The sequence below is a fragment of the Ranitomeya imitator genome, chromosome 5, assembly GCF_032444005.1.
Source record: "Ranitomeya imitator isolate aRanImi1 chromosome 5, aRanImi1.pri, whole genome shotgun sequence".
In the NCBI taxonomy this organism is placed as follows: domain Eukaryota; kingdom Metazoa; phylum Chordata; class Amphibia; order Anura; family Dendrobatidae; genus Ranitomeya; species Ranitomeya imitator.
The window spans coordinates 584,964,722-584,979,142 of NC_091286.1; the positions used below are offsets into that span (position 1 = coordinate 584,964,722).

The 14,421-nt window shown below is 44.1% G+C and overlaps 1 protein-coding gene across 1 annotated transcript in view; it reads left to right on the forward strand.

The window, feature by feature from the left end:
* The window catches only part of LOC138638540 (serotransferrin-B-like), an 83,028-nt gene that overhangs the window by 5,899 nt on the left and 62,708 nt on the right, over positions 1-14,421 (forward strand). The window contains exons 2-3 of the mRNA XM_069727920.1: positions 3,912-4,075; positions 4,432-4,540. Coding sequence (XP_069584021.1) covers positions 3,912-4,075; positions 4,432-4,540 — 273 coding nt within the window. The remainder of the gene's footprint in view (positions 1-3,911; positions 4,076-4,431; positions 4,541-14,421) is intronic.

Sequence of the window (14,421 nt, forward strand, 5' to 3'; positions counted from 1 at the left end):
CCATCAAAGTCTGCATTCCAAAACATCACTACTTCCCTTCCAAGCCCGACAAGTGCCCAAGCAGTAGTTTTCTCCCACATATGGGGTACCAGCGTACTCAGGACAGATTGGACAACTACTTTTGGAGTCCAATTTCTCCTTGGTAACATTAAAATTTGGTGACTAAAAGATCTTTTTTGTGGGAAAAAATATGACTTTTGTATTTTCATGCCCGAGCATTATAAACTTTAGTGAAACACTTAGGGGTTTAAAGTTCTAACCATACATATAGATAAGTTCCTTACGGGGGTCTAGTTTAAAAATGGGGTCACTTGTGGGGGGTTTTTACTGTTTAGGGACATCAGGGGCTCTGCAAGCGGAACATGAAGCCCACAGACCATTCCATGAAAGTCTGCATTCCAAAACGTCACTACTGCCCTTCTGAGCCCCGAAGTGTGCCCAAACAGTGCCCCCCCCCCCCAAATATGGGGTACCAGCATACTCAAGACAAATTGGACAACAACCTTTGGGGTCCAAATTCCCCTGTTACCCTTGGAAAAATAAAAAATTGGGGACTATACGATCATGTTTGTGGAGAAAGTATAAACTTTAGTGAAACATTTGGGGTTCAGAGTGCTCACCACACATCGAGATAAGTTTCTTATGGGGTCTAGTTTCCAAACTGGGGTCACTTGTGGGTCATTTCCACTGTGTAGTCACATCAAGGGCTCACCAAACTTGACATGGTGTCTGATCTTAATTCCAGCCAAATTTAGTTTGAAAAAGTCATACGGCGCTCCTTCCCTTCCGAGCCCTACCCTGCGCCCAAACAGTGGTTCTCCCCACATATGGGGTATCAAAGTACTCAGGATCAATTGGACAACAATGTTTGGGGTCCAGTTTCCCTGCTATACTTGGGGAAAAAAATTGGGGACTAAATTATAATTTTTATGGAAAAAATATATATTTTTTTCACGCCCATGCATTATAAAGTTTAGTGAAACACTTGGGGGTTCAAATTGCTCATCAAATATCTACATAAGTTCCTTAGGGGGTCTAGTTTCCAAAACGGGGTCACTTGTGGGGGTTTTCACTGTTTAGGCACATGAAGGGCTCGCAAAACGTGACATTGCGTCATATCTCAATTCCAGCAAATTTTAGTTTGAAAAAGTCAAATGGCGCTCCTTCCCTCCTGAGCCCTGCCGTGTGCCCTAACAGTGGTTCCCCCACATATGGGGTATCAGCATACTCAGAACAAATTGGACAACTTTTGGCATCCAATTTCTCCTGTTACCCTTTGGAAAATAACAAAAATGGGGACTAAACAATCATGTTTATGGAAAAAATAAATATATTTTTTCACGCCCAGGCATTATAAACTTTAGTGAAACACTTGGGGGTTCAAAGTGCTCACCACACATCTAGATAAGTTCCTTAGGGGGTCTAGTTTCCAAAGTTTAGGCACATCAAGGGCTCGCCAAACGTGACATGGCGTCCGATCTGAATTCCAGACAATTTTAGTTTGAAAAAGTTAAATGGCGCTCCTTCCATTCCAAGCCCTGCCTTGCGCCCAAACAGTGGTTTTTCTTAACATATCGGTTATTGGCGTACTCAGGAGAAATTGCACAACTTTATCTGTTCATTTTCTCCTTGTACCCTTGTTGTGAAAATAAAAAAATTGTTGCTAAAAGATCATTTTTGTGACTAAAAAGTTAAATGTTTATTTTTTCCTTCCACGTTGCTTCTGCTCCTGTGAAACACCTGAAGAGTTAATAAACTTGTTGAATGTGGTTTTGAGCACCTTGAGGGGTGCAGTTTTTAAAATGGTGTTACTTTTGGGTATTTTCTGCCATATAGACCTCTCAAAGTGACTTCAACTGTGAGGTGGTCCCTAAAAAAAATGGTTTTGTAAATTTTGTTGTTAAAATGATAAATCGCTGGTAAACTTTTAACCCTTAGGCTCTGTGCACACGTTGCGGATTTTGATGTGTTTCCGCAGCGTTTATGGACACGCGGAATTGCATCAAATCTGCAGTGTAGTACAGTAACAATGATAGTCAATGGGAATTTGAAAATTGCTGTGCACATGCTGTGGAAAAATCTTCGCGGATTCACTGTGCTTCTGCACCCATTGAGTAAGGCAAATCCACACATCAAAAAACGCATGACAATCCACAACAAATCCGCATGAAATCTGCATCAATTCCGCATTAAATCAGCAAGCATTTTGGCCTGCTTTTTCTGCCAAGAGATGCAGATTCTGGGCCAAAAATTCCGCAGGCCAATCCGCAACGTGTGCACATACCCTTATAACTTAAAAATGTTTCCAAAATGTGGGAAATGTTATTTATTTAATCTATTTTAAGGGAATAAAAATTAAACATTTGAAAATTGCAAAATTTTCGCCAAATGTCCATTTTGTACACAAATAAACGCAAGCTATAGCGAAGAAATTTTACCACTATTATGAAGTACAATATGTCATGAAAAAATAATCTCACATTTGCCGAGATCTAATGAAGCATTCCAGAGTTATTACCTCATAAAGGGACAGTGGTCAGAATTGTAAACATTGGCCCGGTCATTAATGTGCAAACCACCCTTGGGGGAGGGTAAAGGGGTTAAAGAATTTGGATTATAAATGCAGCTTATCACATTCCAGTGTAGGGTCCCGAGAACAGGGCGCTTTAATTAAATCAGTGATCCTATCTGCGAACCACGGCTCCATTCATTGTCTTTAGGACTTCTAAAGACAGCTGAGTACATAGTCCATTTGTACTGCAGACACATCCGAGCATTCTTTTTTTGGATCAGTGGAGGTATTCTTTTCATAGTTTTTACGCATTGCAGAGTTTTGGTCTTTTCCCACTAGTTTGAAACACCTCAACCGAAATGGGTGGAACTGGGGAAAAGCAATGGTGGGACGGGACGCGGCTATACCCACCTGTCAAATTCATCAAAAGTGGCGTCAAATTCAGCAAAAGTCCCTGACTGGAGTAGTATTTCTGTTGAGGCGCGTGCCAGTGATAAAATGCGTTAAATTCATTAAATGGTGTGGATCGTCTCCAGCGAGTCCTTCATTAAGACTGGCAGGCGCAACGCCAGTCTAATTTAATCAGTTCCTGTGTGTTTTAGAAACTTTCTGCCTCTTTCAGGACAAGGAAGCATGGTCTCTCTTAAAATACACATTGCTTCACAAAAAGGGCTTGGTCTAACCTGAGATGCCATGTACCGAATAACAAGCCAATTAAAAAGTGGAGCAAATTTAGATTAAACAGTCTTAAAGTATGCAAGATGTATAGAACAGCATGAGCCAATGGGATAAATCTGGAACACTTTAAGGCTAGGTTCACAAGACCATATGTTCTCTCACATAAGAAAATCGGTCGGATTATGCTAACACTCTGATCAGAATTGGATCAGAGTGTGATCATAGTGTAATCCAATTTTTTCAGATGTGGAGAAGATGTAAAAAAAATGTGTCTATCTTATCCATTCTGTCAGTCCGTAAAAATTGGACTGCACTCACATGTCGTCCGAGTTTGTCCCGACTTTTTGACAGACTCGTTGACTTACATTCGATCCAGTTTATGGATGCAAATTGGGCATGCTGCTTTTTTCCTTCGACAGACTTGGTCCAAAGAAACAAATCGGACATCTGCATGGCCCCATAGAATAACATTGGTCAGAGTGGACCATAAATATGCTCATGTGCACGAGCCCTAAGACCATCTAGTCAGTTCTGATTGTCTAAATATTAGACAGTATTGATAAATATGTCTTGGTGTGTCCCCTTGCCCTGATGGGGCTATGGTGGCCTTCAGGCTGTTTTGTGTTACGTTTTGCACTGGGGCCAGTCCATTACAGATATTTAATTGGTTACAGATGGTATTACATTGAGACGAATTTAATGCTATTTTCCTGTTTCTCAGTCTTTTGCCTAGCCGTTACTAAAACAAGAAATATTCGCTGGTGTCTGACATCAGAGAGTGAATACAAGAAATGCAGGGATTTGGCAAGATTGTGTAAGAGTGCAGACATTCCCCTCATCTGTGTAAAGAGAACCAGCCTCGAAGACTGTTTCCTTGCCATTAAGGTAAGTTTGATGATTAAATACAAAGACATGTACGGTATATTAAAGAAGCAATTATTTCAATATATGAGAAGAAATTATGTAATAATACTTCAAAAAGTAACAATGACGAAGGCGTGTGTGAAACGCGTTTCGAGTTTGGCTGGGGATCCATGTTGGGTACTGGAGCATGGGACTGTTTAATGCTGCTACCTTTGAGTCTCTTTGTCTTCTTTAGGATCATCCTTGTAACTTATTCAGGTTTCCTATTTATAAAGCGCCATGGAATAAATGGCGCTATAACAATAAATAATAATAATAATATGCATTCCTATATTCACAATCTATACTGAAAACGTAAAACGCTTGATATTTTGCAGGATGGAGATGCTGATGCCCTTACGGTGGATAGTGGAAATGTCTATAAAGCATCCTTGCATCCTTATAACTTGAAACCAATCCTTGCAGAAAGCTATGGTCCTCAAAAAGGTATAAGCGTGTTGTATGAGATTCATGAGTTGTTGACCAATTTGGACGATGACACAAGATCAGGCAGTGCTGATGCAATGAAGAATCCTTTTGGGCCAAGATGAGTTGAATGCTTTTTATTTCCTCAACGCGTTTCAATGCTTGACTAACGTCTGTTTCAAGTGAAAAACACTATTGCAACAAAAAAAAAAAAAAGTTGCAATTTTTCCATTTAACCCCTTCATGACCTGAGCTTTTTTCAGTTTTGTGTTTTCGTTTTTTGCTTCCCTTCTCAGAGCCATAACTTTTTCATTTTTCCGTCAATATCACACGTGAGGGCTTGTTTTTTGTGGGACGAGTTGTACTTTTGAATGACACCATTGGTTTTACCATGTCATGTACTAGAAAACGGGAAAAAAAATTCCAAGTGTGGTGAAATTGTAAAAAAGTGTGACACTTGTTTTTTTGCTTGGCTTTTTTACGAGGTTCACTAAATGCTAAAACTGACCTGCCATTATGATTCTCCAGGTCATTACGAGTTCATAAACACCAAACATGACTAGTTTATTTTTTATCTAAGTGGTGAAAAAAAATTCCAAACTTTGTTAGAAAAATAAATAAATAATTGCGCCATTTTTCCGTTACCTGTAGTGTCTCCATTTTTCATGATCTCGGGTTGGGGGAGGGCTTAATTTCTGCGTGCCAAGCTGACATTTTTAATGATACCATACTGATGCAGATATGATCTTTTGATCGCCCATTATTGCATTTTAATGCAATGTCGCGGTGACCAAATAAATTAATTCTGGCGTTTTGACTTTTCTCACTACGCCATTTAGCAATCAGGTTAATCCTTTTTTTTATTGATAGATTGGGCGATTTTGAACTCGGCGATACCAAATATGTGTATGTTTGATTTTTTTTATTGTTTTATTTTGAATGAGGCAAAAGGGGGGTGATTTAAACTTTTATATTTGTTTTTATATTTTTATAAACATTTTTTTTTCTTTTGACATTCATCAATAGTCTTCATGGGAAACTAGAATCTGCCACAACCCGATCGGCTCTGCTACACAGATGCGATGATCAGATTGCCTCTATATAGCAGAATTAGTGGCGCTCACAGCAAGCTGGCACTGACAACCATAGAAGTCTCCAGGAGACCTCTGGTTGTCATGCCAATGAACCGGTGACCCACGATCACGTGACGGGGGTCACCGGTGGATGAGATTCTGGCCCGTTGGCCGGAGGCGCGATTTAAATGCCGCTGTCAGATTTGACAGCGGCATTTAACTAGTTAATATCCGCGGGTGGATTGCGATTCCACCCGCGGCTATTCCGGGCACATGTCAGCTGTTCAAATCAGCTGAAATGTTCTGGGAAAGATGTGGGTTCACCGCCAGAGACCACATCAAAGGGAGGGAGTCCGACGTCGGTGTGCTATTACGCCTGACGTCAGAAAGGGCTTAAAAAAGATGCTAGTCCAGCATTGTGGAAATAAAAACCATTCAACTTGTCTTGGTGAGCCTGATATTGTGTAATCATGCAAATTGGTCACCTATCGAGATCATCCCTCAGCCATGAAGGAACAACAGCTGATATTTTATGATTTTCATATGAGTTGTGCCTGCACACAACCTGCTTTTGAGCACCTTCCCTTTACTTTCCTAGTGCCCAAATATACCCTGCAAAGACATGCGTGGGGCCCACTGATGGCACCCCCCCTGCCTGCTCAGGGGCCCTATAGTGGCCGGGCAGCAGAGCAGAGAGATCGTCTCCCAGCTCTGTCCCAGAATGTAACTGTATCGGCTCGCTGTGCACGCCGATACAGTTACATAGCATAGCTACGGATGGGACCCCTCAGAGCACAGGGCCCCGGGGCGCCCGCACCCTCTGCCCCCTCGGTAGAAACGCTACTGCCTGCCCTGCACCAAAGTTACACGCACCCCAATAACCCTTTGAACCAACGTCTTGAATGGCCACATGAAAGCAAAGTTCACATTATTAGTCTTTGGTACTCCCATAAAGTTTACCCATTAAGTGAATGCAAGGCCTGCACCAAATTTGCACGCACCCCAATCACCCTTGGAATAAATGTGGACGATTGCCTCCGAAAAATGTTTTCCCAGTTTAAAAACCCTGCTGTTCTGTTGGTCAAAAATGACCGACTTTGAACTTCAATATTCTTTAAAATATTCAAGATGCGGCTCTGAAACCCGTGGCCGACCGACCCATCCTCATTTAAGTCAATCAACCACAAGTTTCAGAACCGCATCTTGAACACCCCAAAAAATACCAAAGTTCAAAATAGGTCTCCCCAGACCGAACAGAACAGCAGGGTTTTAAAGGAGCGGGTCTCCTATACTTGTAGTGCCCATACACTAAGTGTATGGGTAGACAAATACTTGCCCCAGGGGGGTTCACCTCAACATGCTGTGTAAACATTTCTTTACGGGCATCATAAACACCCTTTAACACAATAACTTGGCTGTTGCATCATGGACCACGGTCACCATGGTGATCTAGTGATGATAGCTGATGAGGATGAGGAGGATAACAGCAAATAGGCAAAATCAGGAAGCGTATACCCATGTGTGGGTGTGAAGAGGTGCATGAGAATAGACCTCCCAAAAAATGACACTGGATTTGAGGTTATGCTTCGCTGTTATCATTCTGTGGTGTAGAGAAGTCTGGCCCAATCGAGACCTTGTTCTTTTTTATAAGAGTCAGCCTGTCAGCATTTTCAGTGCGATGGGAGGGTCTGAGAAAACTCTATCAGAACTTTGCCAGTGTTCTCCTGCCTCTGCTGGATTGGAGTTGTGTCTCTCTCGCTTGTACTCCTTCGTTGTCCAACGAACTGTGACCTCTGCTGCCAGCGTTTTCAGATGGGAATATTTTAACAATTCTGCAACAATGGCCTTCTGGTACTGCACCATTTTAGTACACCTGTCTGCCTCTGGAAGAAGAGATTGAAAGTTCTCCTTGTTGTGTGGGTCTAGAAGTGTCACCAACCAGTAATGACTGTCACTCAAAATTTTAAGAATACGAGGGTCAAGGGAAAGGCAGCACAACATAAAGTCAGCCATGCGTTCCAGACTGCTAACAGGCAAGACTTCCATGTCCTCACCAAGAGGACGACTGACCAGGCCATCCACTCTGAATAGACGGTATGACATCTATAGCACATGAAAGTAGCTTCTATTCTTCCTCATCCTCCTCTTCCTCATTGTGAACCAATCTACGCTGGGATGACATGAGGCTGGGCAGTGTGTAATCACCCTGTATCGTTCCTTGCTTCATCACATCATGCTCCGCCTGCAATGCATCCTCTTTCATTGTGAGCAGAGAGCTTTTCAGAATACAGAGAGGCAGGATGTTGACGCTAATTATGGCATCATCACCGCTCACCATCTTGGTGGACTCCTCAAAGTTTTGGAGAATGGTACATATGTCTGACATCCATGTTCACTCCTGAGGTCTTATGTGTGGAGTCTGAACTGAATACCGACAGCCATGTTGATGCTGGTAGTCAACAACTGCCCTCTTCTGCTCACAAATACTTTCCAACATTTGCAGTGTAGAGTTCCAACGCATGGGGACATCACACATCAGTCAGTGAGCCGGAAGCTGCAAATGCTGCTGAAGCACGACAAGAGCGGCGGAAGCTGTAGCTGACTTCCTAAAATGGGCACACAGGCAGCACACTTTCACAAGCAGATACTGCAGCTCCAGGTAGCTTTTGAGAAACCGTTGTACAACAATGTTAAGCACATGGACCAGGCATGGTTCGTGTGTGAGCTCACCTCTCCTCAGAGACACCACCAGGTTCCGAACATTGTCACACATGACAATTCCTGGCTGTAGGTTCAGCGATGTGAGCCACAGATCTGCCTGCTCTTTCAGAGATGTCCCCTACTTTTCAGCATTGTGCGGTTTGTCACCTAAGCATATTAGCTTCAGCACAGCCTGTTGCCGCTTGGCTGAGGCAATGCTGCAGTGCTTACAGCTTGTGACTGATGTGATCATTTCTGAGATGGAGGCTGAAGACGAGGAGGAGGAGGTGCTGGACCTGTAGACTGTGGAGGCAACCCTGATTGACGTAGAGCCCGCAATCTTTGGCGTCGGGAGGACTTGTTCCATCCCAAGGTCTGACTGGATTCTGGCCTCCACTATGTTAACACAGTGTTCCATCAGCGAGATGTACCGTTTCTGCCCACAAGCACTTGTCCACGTGTCCATGGTTAGGTGGACTTTCCCACTAACAGCATTGTTGAGGGCATGGGTAATGTTGTGAGACACGTGCTTGTGTAATGCCGGGACGGCACACACGAGAAATAGTGGTGGCTGGGGACCCAGTACCTTGGGAAGGACACCTCCATCAGGTAACGGAAAGCTTCAGTCTCCTAAAAGGCAACATTTCAAGCACAAGCAGACGTGGAATGTGTGAATTTAGTACTGCTGCCTGTGGGGCGTTGGCTGCGTATTTATGCTTCCGTTCCAAGGACTGGGGTATGTTCAACTGAACACTTCGCTGGGATTACATGGACGTGCTTGATGATGGTGCTAGTTGAGTGTGTGTGCAATGACAGGTGCAGGGCAGGAGGCATCTCCGCTTGCACCATAGACAGGGGATTGGCATTGTCACACAACAGCGGAAGAAACAGTGGTGTCACCCGCAGACAGTGTTCCTGGAGCCTGGGGTTCGGCCCACAAAGTCGGGTGCTTTATGCCATATGCCTGATCATGCTGGTGGTGGTCACGCTGGTAGTTTTGCTACCCCTGCTGATACAGGCATGGCAGATGGTGCACATGGCCTTTTGGGGTTATCGGCAGAGTCTTTAAAAAACAACAAGACTCGGGAAGACCTAGCAGTTTTACTGACAACTTCCGTCATGTTGGTGTTACGAGGATCGGTTGACCGCCTTCTGTCTGCGGCTACCACACTGGTCCTTCCTGCCTGTTGGGGTGCTACACCTCCCTCCCCCTGTGTGCTGCTCTCCTCGCTTTGCATGTCCTCCTGCCAGGTTGGGTCAGTTACTATATCATCCACACCTCATCTTCCACTTCCATACCCTGGTCCTCCTACTGACATTCTGGCAATTGTGTCTCATCATCATCCACCTCTTGTGACACATGCCCACCATCGCCTTCATGTGACCGTGGCTACTTAAATATTTGGGCATTGCTACATGCGATCTCATCTTGCCCTGCTTCAAGTGAACCGGGCGAGAGGCCCAAATCTATAAATGGAAAAGGGAACAGCTCTTCGAAGTGTGCAAGTGTAGGATCAGTTATCTCCGGGCACGCAGCATGGTGGAAGGAAGGAGGATCAGGGTGAGGAATATTTGGTCAAGACTCACGGCTACTCAGACTTGACCGTGTGGAAGACAGGGTGGTGGTGGTGGTAGCAAAGTGACTGGAAGCATTATCCGCTATCCAACCAACAACCTTTTGACACTGCTCTGGGTTCAAGAGTGCTGTTCTGCAGTCCCCTAATAATTTGGACAGGAAGGTCAGGTGAGAAGATGTGGGTGTTTGTTGTGGCACAATTTCAGCTTGCCCACGGTCTCGGCCTCTGCATGCACCATCACGTCCACTTCCCCGTCCCTTGCCACATGCCTTGCCCATTTTAAATAGACTACAATATTTTCCATGTTCACTACAAATTGGTGAATTTGGAGAAAACTTATATATGATTCCTGTGCGGGAAAACCACAGTTTAAATATCTGGCCTGTAGCTAACAATTTTTTTTTCAACAAACTGGTGTCAATAACTAGGCTAAAGTAGAGTAATGTTCAATCACCGCACACTCTTGATAAATGCTTGTGAAGACTTTATTATACAGATGTACATGCAGCGATAACACAATTCATGAATAAGTGCAGGGATAGAGAAAATGGTGAGGCGACAAGAACATAATGTTTCGACCCTCATAGGGTCTTATTCATATAGTCGCTGGGTCATGGGTAGGTCCGGCGCACCTGAGCCTTGGATTATAGGCTGCAATGTCATTGCAGCCTACAATTCAAGGCACAGGTTTCACTAACTAGGGTAGCACACAGCAAAACCAGTTCAATGTAGGCCTGAAATGCAACAATTTTTAGCCCACAGATACATTAGGCGTGTGATGGAGAAACCACACTGTAAAATATGTGGCCTGTATTTTTTGTTTCCCAGCAAAATGGTGTTGATAATTGGAATAACACACAGGAAAAACAGTAGAATGAAGCCCTCAAATGCCACAATTTGTAGCACACAGAGAGATGAGGCGTCTGACAGAGATAGCCCACTTTCAAATATCTGGCCTTTATTTTTATTTTTGTTTCTCGGCTTCAGGAAAATGGCCGCCGCGATGTCCATCTGCGCACGCGCGGCATCCCGCGGCCATTTTCCTGAAGCCACCAACGGGAACATAGGCAAGATGTGGGGGAGAAACAGCGCTGTGACCACGCCCATCTGACCTGACCAGCCTGATTGACAGGCGAAAAAGGACACTTTTGTAAGGTATTTCGGCAGCATAGATAGGGAATCAGGGGACAAAAAATACCCTATTGTAAAGCACAGCTCAGGCCCTATTTAACGGTATTTTTATCTCCTACTGAAAAAACGGGGTGACAGGTTCCCTTTAATCACAGTTTGAATGCTGCTGACTGGCATTATAAATTCCTTGGATATCTTTTTGTATCGATTTCCTGTTTTATACATTTCAACTACTTTTTCCCATAGATCCATTGACAATTCTTTTGCTTTCACCATGACTCACAATCCAGAAACATCAGTGGCTGGATGAAATATGCAAGAGTCTGTCTGGATCCCATAAACTCTCAGCTTTCATGTACACACACTGATTACAAGCAAACAGGGATGAGGATGTTACCTTTAGTAGCTATTCAAACCCATTTGTGTCAATTTCTGTGCATGTTATCAGGCCAAAATCACCAGGGTATGTAAACTTTTGATCAGGGTCATTTGGATGTTTTGGGTTGTCATTATGATTTAAAAAGAGAAAACACAGTAGTTTGACAATAAATGGCTTCACCCAACCACTAACCATGAGTGGAGAAAAAGTTTTGGTGTTATCATTAATATTCTCCAAACAAAAGTCTAGGAAAGCAAAAATTCTGCCGGGGTATGTAAACTCTTGAGCACAACTGTATAAAAAATATACATATATTGTATATGAGGAGAATACAGGAAATGCTCTTCTCCATTTACACCTTTGGCCTGGGACAGCTCATAGAATCTCATGGCTTTCAGTATCACCTCTATGCTGATGACACACAGATCTACATCTCTGGACCAGATATCACCTCCCTACTAACCAGAATCCCTCAATGTCTGTCCACTATTTCATCCTTCTCCTCCGCTAGATTTATGAAACTTAACATGGACAAAACAGAATTCATCATCTTTCCCCCATCTCACGCGACCCCCCCAACGAACCTATCCATTACAGTGCATGGCTGCCCACTCTCCCCAGTCCCACAAGCTCGCTGCCTTGGGGTAATCCTTGACGCTGATCTCTCCTTCAAACCACATATCCAAGCCCTTTCCACTTCCTGCCAACTTCAACTCAAAAATATTTCATGAATCCGTACATGCCTCAACCAAGAATCTGCAAAAACCCTAATCCATGCCCTCATCATCTCTCCCCTTGACTACTGCAACCTCCTGCTCTGTGGCCTCCCCTCTGACACTCTCGTGTTGTGAATTCTCTTGTTAAGCTCCCTCCTGTGGTCATGAATGGTACTTCGGCTGGTTCTGTCCATGGGCTTCCTCTGGTGGCTGTGAGTGGAGCTGCTGCTTCTGAGTTTCCATCCACAGGTGACGAGGTTAATTCGTTAGCTGGCTGCTCTATTTAACTCCACCTAGATCTTTGCTCCATACCACCTGTCAATGTTCCAGTATTGGTCTAGTTCGCTCCTGGATCGTTCTTGTGACCTGTCTTCCCAGCAGAAGCTAAGTTCCTGCTTGTTTTTCTCTGTTTGCTATTTTTTCTGTCCAGCCTGCTATTTTGATTTTTGTCTTGCTTGCTGGAAGCTCTGGGACGCAGAGGGAGCGCCTCCGCACCGTGAGTCGGTGCGGAGGGTCTTTTTGCGCCCTCTGCGTGGTCTTTTTGTAGTTTTTTGTGCTGACCGCAAAGTTACCTTTCCTATCCTCTGTCTGTTCAGTAAGTCGGGCCTCACTTTGCTAAATCTATTTCATCTCTGTGTTTGTAATTTTCATCTTAACTCACAGTCATTATATGTGGGGGACTGCCTGTTCCTTTGGGGAATTTCTCTGAGGCAAGGTAGGCTTTATTTTTCTATCTTTAGGGTTAGCTAGTTCCTTAGGCTGTGTCGAGTTGCATAGGGAGCGTTATTTCTAGTGTGTGTGATAGGATTAGGGATTGCGGTCAGCAGAGTTCCCACGTCTCAGAGCATGTTCTGTATTATTGGTAACTATCAGGTCGTTCCGTGTGCTCTTAACCACCAGGTCCATTATTGTCCTCACCACCAGGTCATAACAGTACAGGTGGCCCAAAGTATTAATGCATCTCAATAGAGGGATAAGAGAAGTTCTGAGACCATTTTTTTTTCTTTGCAGTGTGTTTTGTCTCTCTTTTCCCTTTTACCTCTGGGTGGTTCAGGATACAGGTGTAGATATGGACATTCAAGGTCTGTCCTCTTGTATGGATAATCTCACCATTCAAGATTTTGTGGTTCAGAGTCCGATGTTAGAGCCTAGGATTCCTATTCCTGATTTGTTATTTGGGGATAGATCTAAGTGTCTGAATTTCAAAAATAATTGTAAATTGTTTCTTGCTTTGAAACCTTGCTCCTCAGGTGACCCTGTTCAACAAGTGAAAATCATTATTTCTTTGTTACGTGGCGACCCTCAAGACTGGGCATTTTCCCTTGCGCCAGGGGATCCGGCATTGCGTGATGTTGATGCGTTTTTTCTGGCGCTTGGATTGCTTTATGAGGAACCAAATTCAGTGGATCAGGCAGAGAAAATCTTGCTGGCTCTGTGTCAGGGTCAGGATGAGGTAGAGATATATTGTCAGAAGTTTAGGAAGTGGTCTGTGCTCACTCAGTGGAATGAATGTGCCCTGGCGGCAATTTTCAGAAAGGGTCTCTCTGAAGCCCTTAAGGATGTCATGGTGGGATTTCCCATGCCTGCTGGTCTGAATGAGTCTATGTCTTTGGCCATTCAGATCGATCGACGCTTGCGTGAGCGTAAAGCTGTGCACCATTTGGCGGTATTACCTGAGCATAGACCTGAGCCTATGCAGTGTGATAGGACTTTGACCAGAGCTGAACGGCAAGAGCACAGACGTCGGAATGGGCTGTGTTTTTACTGTGGTGATTCCACTCATGCCATCTCCGATTGTCCTAAGCGCACTAAGCGTTTCGCTAGGTCTGCCACCATTGGTACGGTACAGTCGAAATTTCTTTTGTCCGTTACTCTGATTTGCTCTTTGTCATCCTATTCTGTTATGGCATTTGTGGATTCAGGCGCTGTCCTGAATTTGATGGACTTGGAGTATGCTAGGCGCTGTGGTTTTTTCTTGGAGCCCTTGCAGTATCCTATTCCATTGAGAGGAATTGATGCTACGCCTTTGGCCAAGAATAAGCCTCAGTACTGGACCCAATTGACCATGTGCATGGCTCCTGCACATCAGGAGGATTTTCGCTTTTTGGTGTTGCATAATCTGCATGATGTGGTCGTTTTGGGGTTGCCATGGCTACAGGTCCATAATCCAGTATTGGATTGGAAATCTATGTCTGTGTCCAGCTGGGGTTGTCAGGGGGTACATGATGATGTTCCATTTTTGTCTATTTCGTCATCCACCCATTCTGAAGTCCCGGAGTCTTTGTCGGATTACCGGGATGTATTTGATGAGTCCAAATCCAGTGCC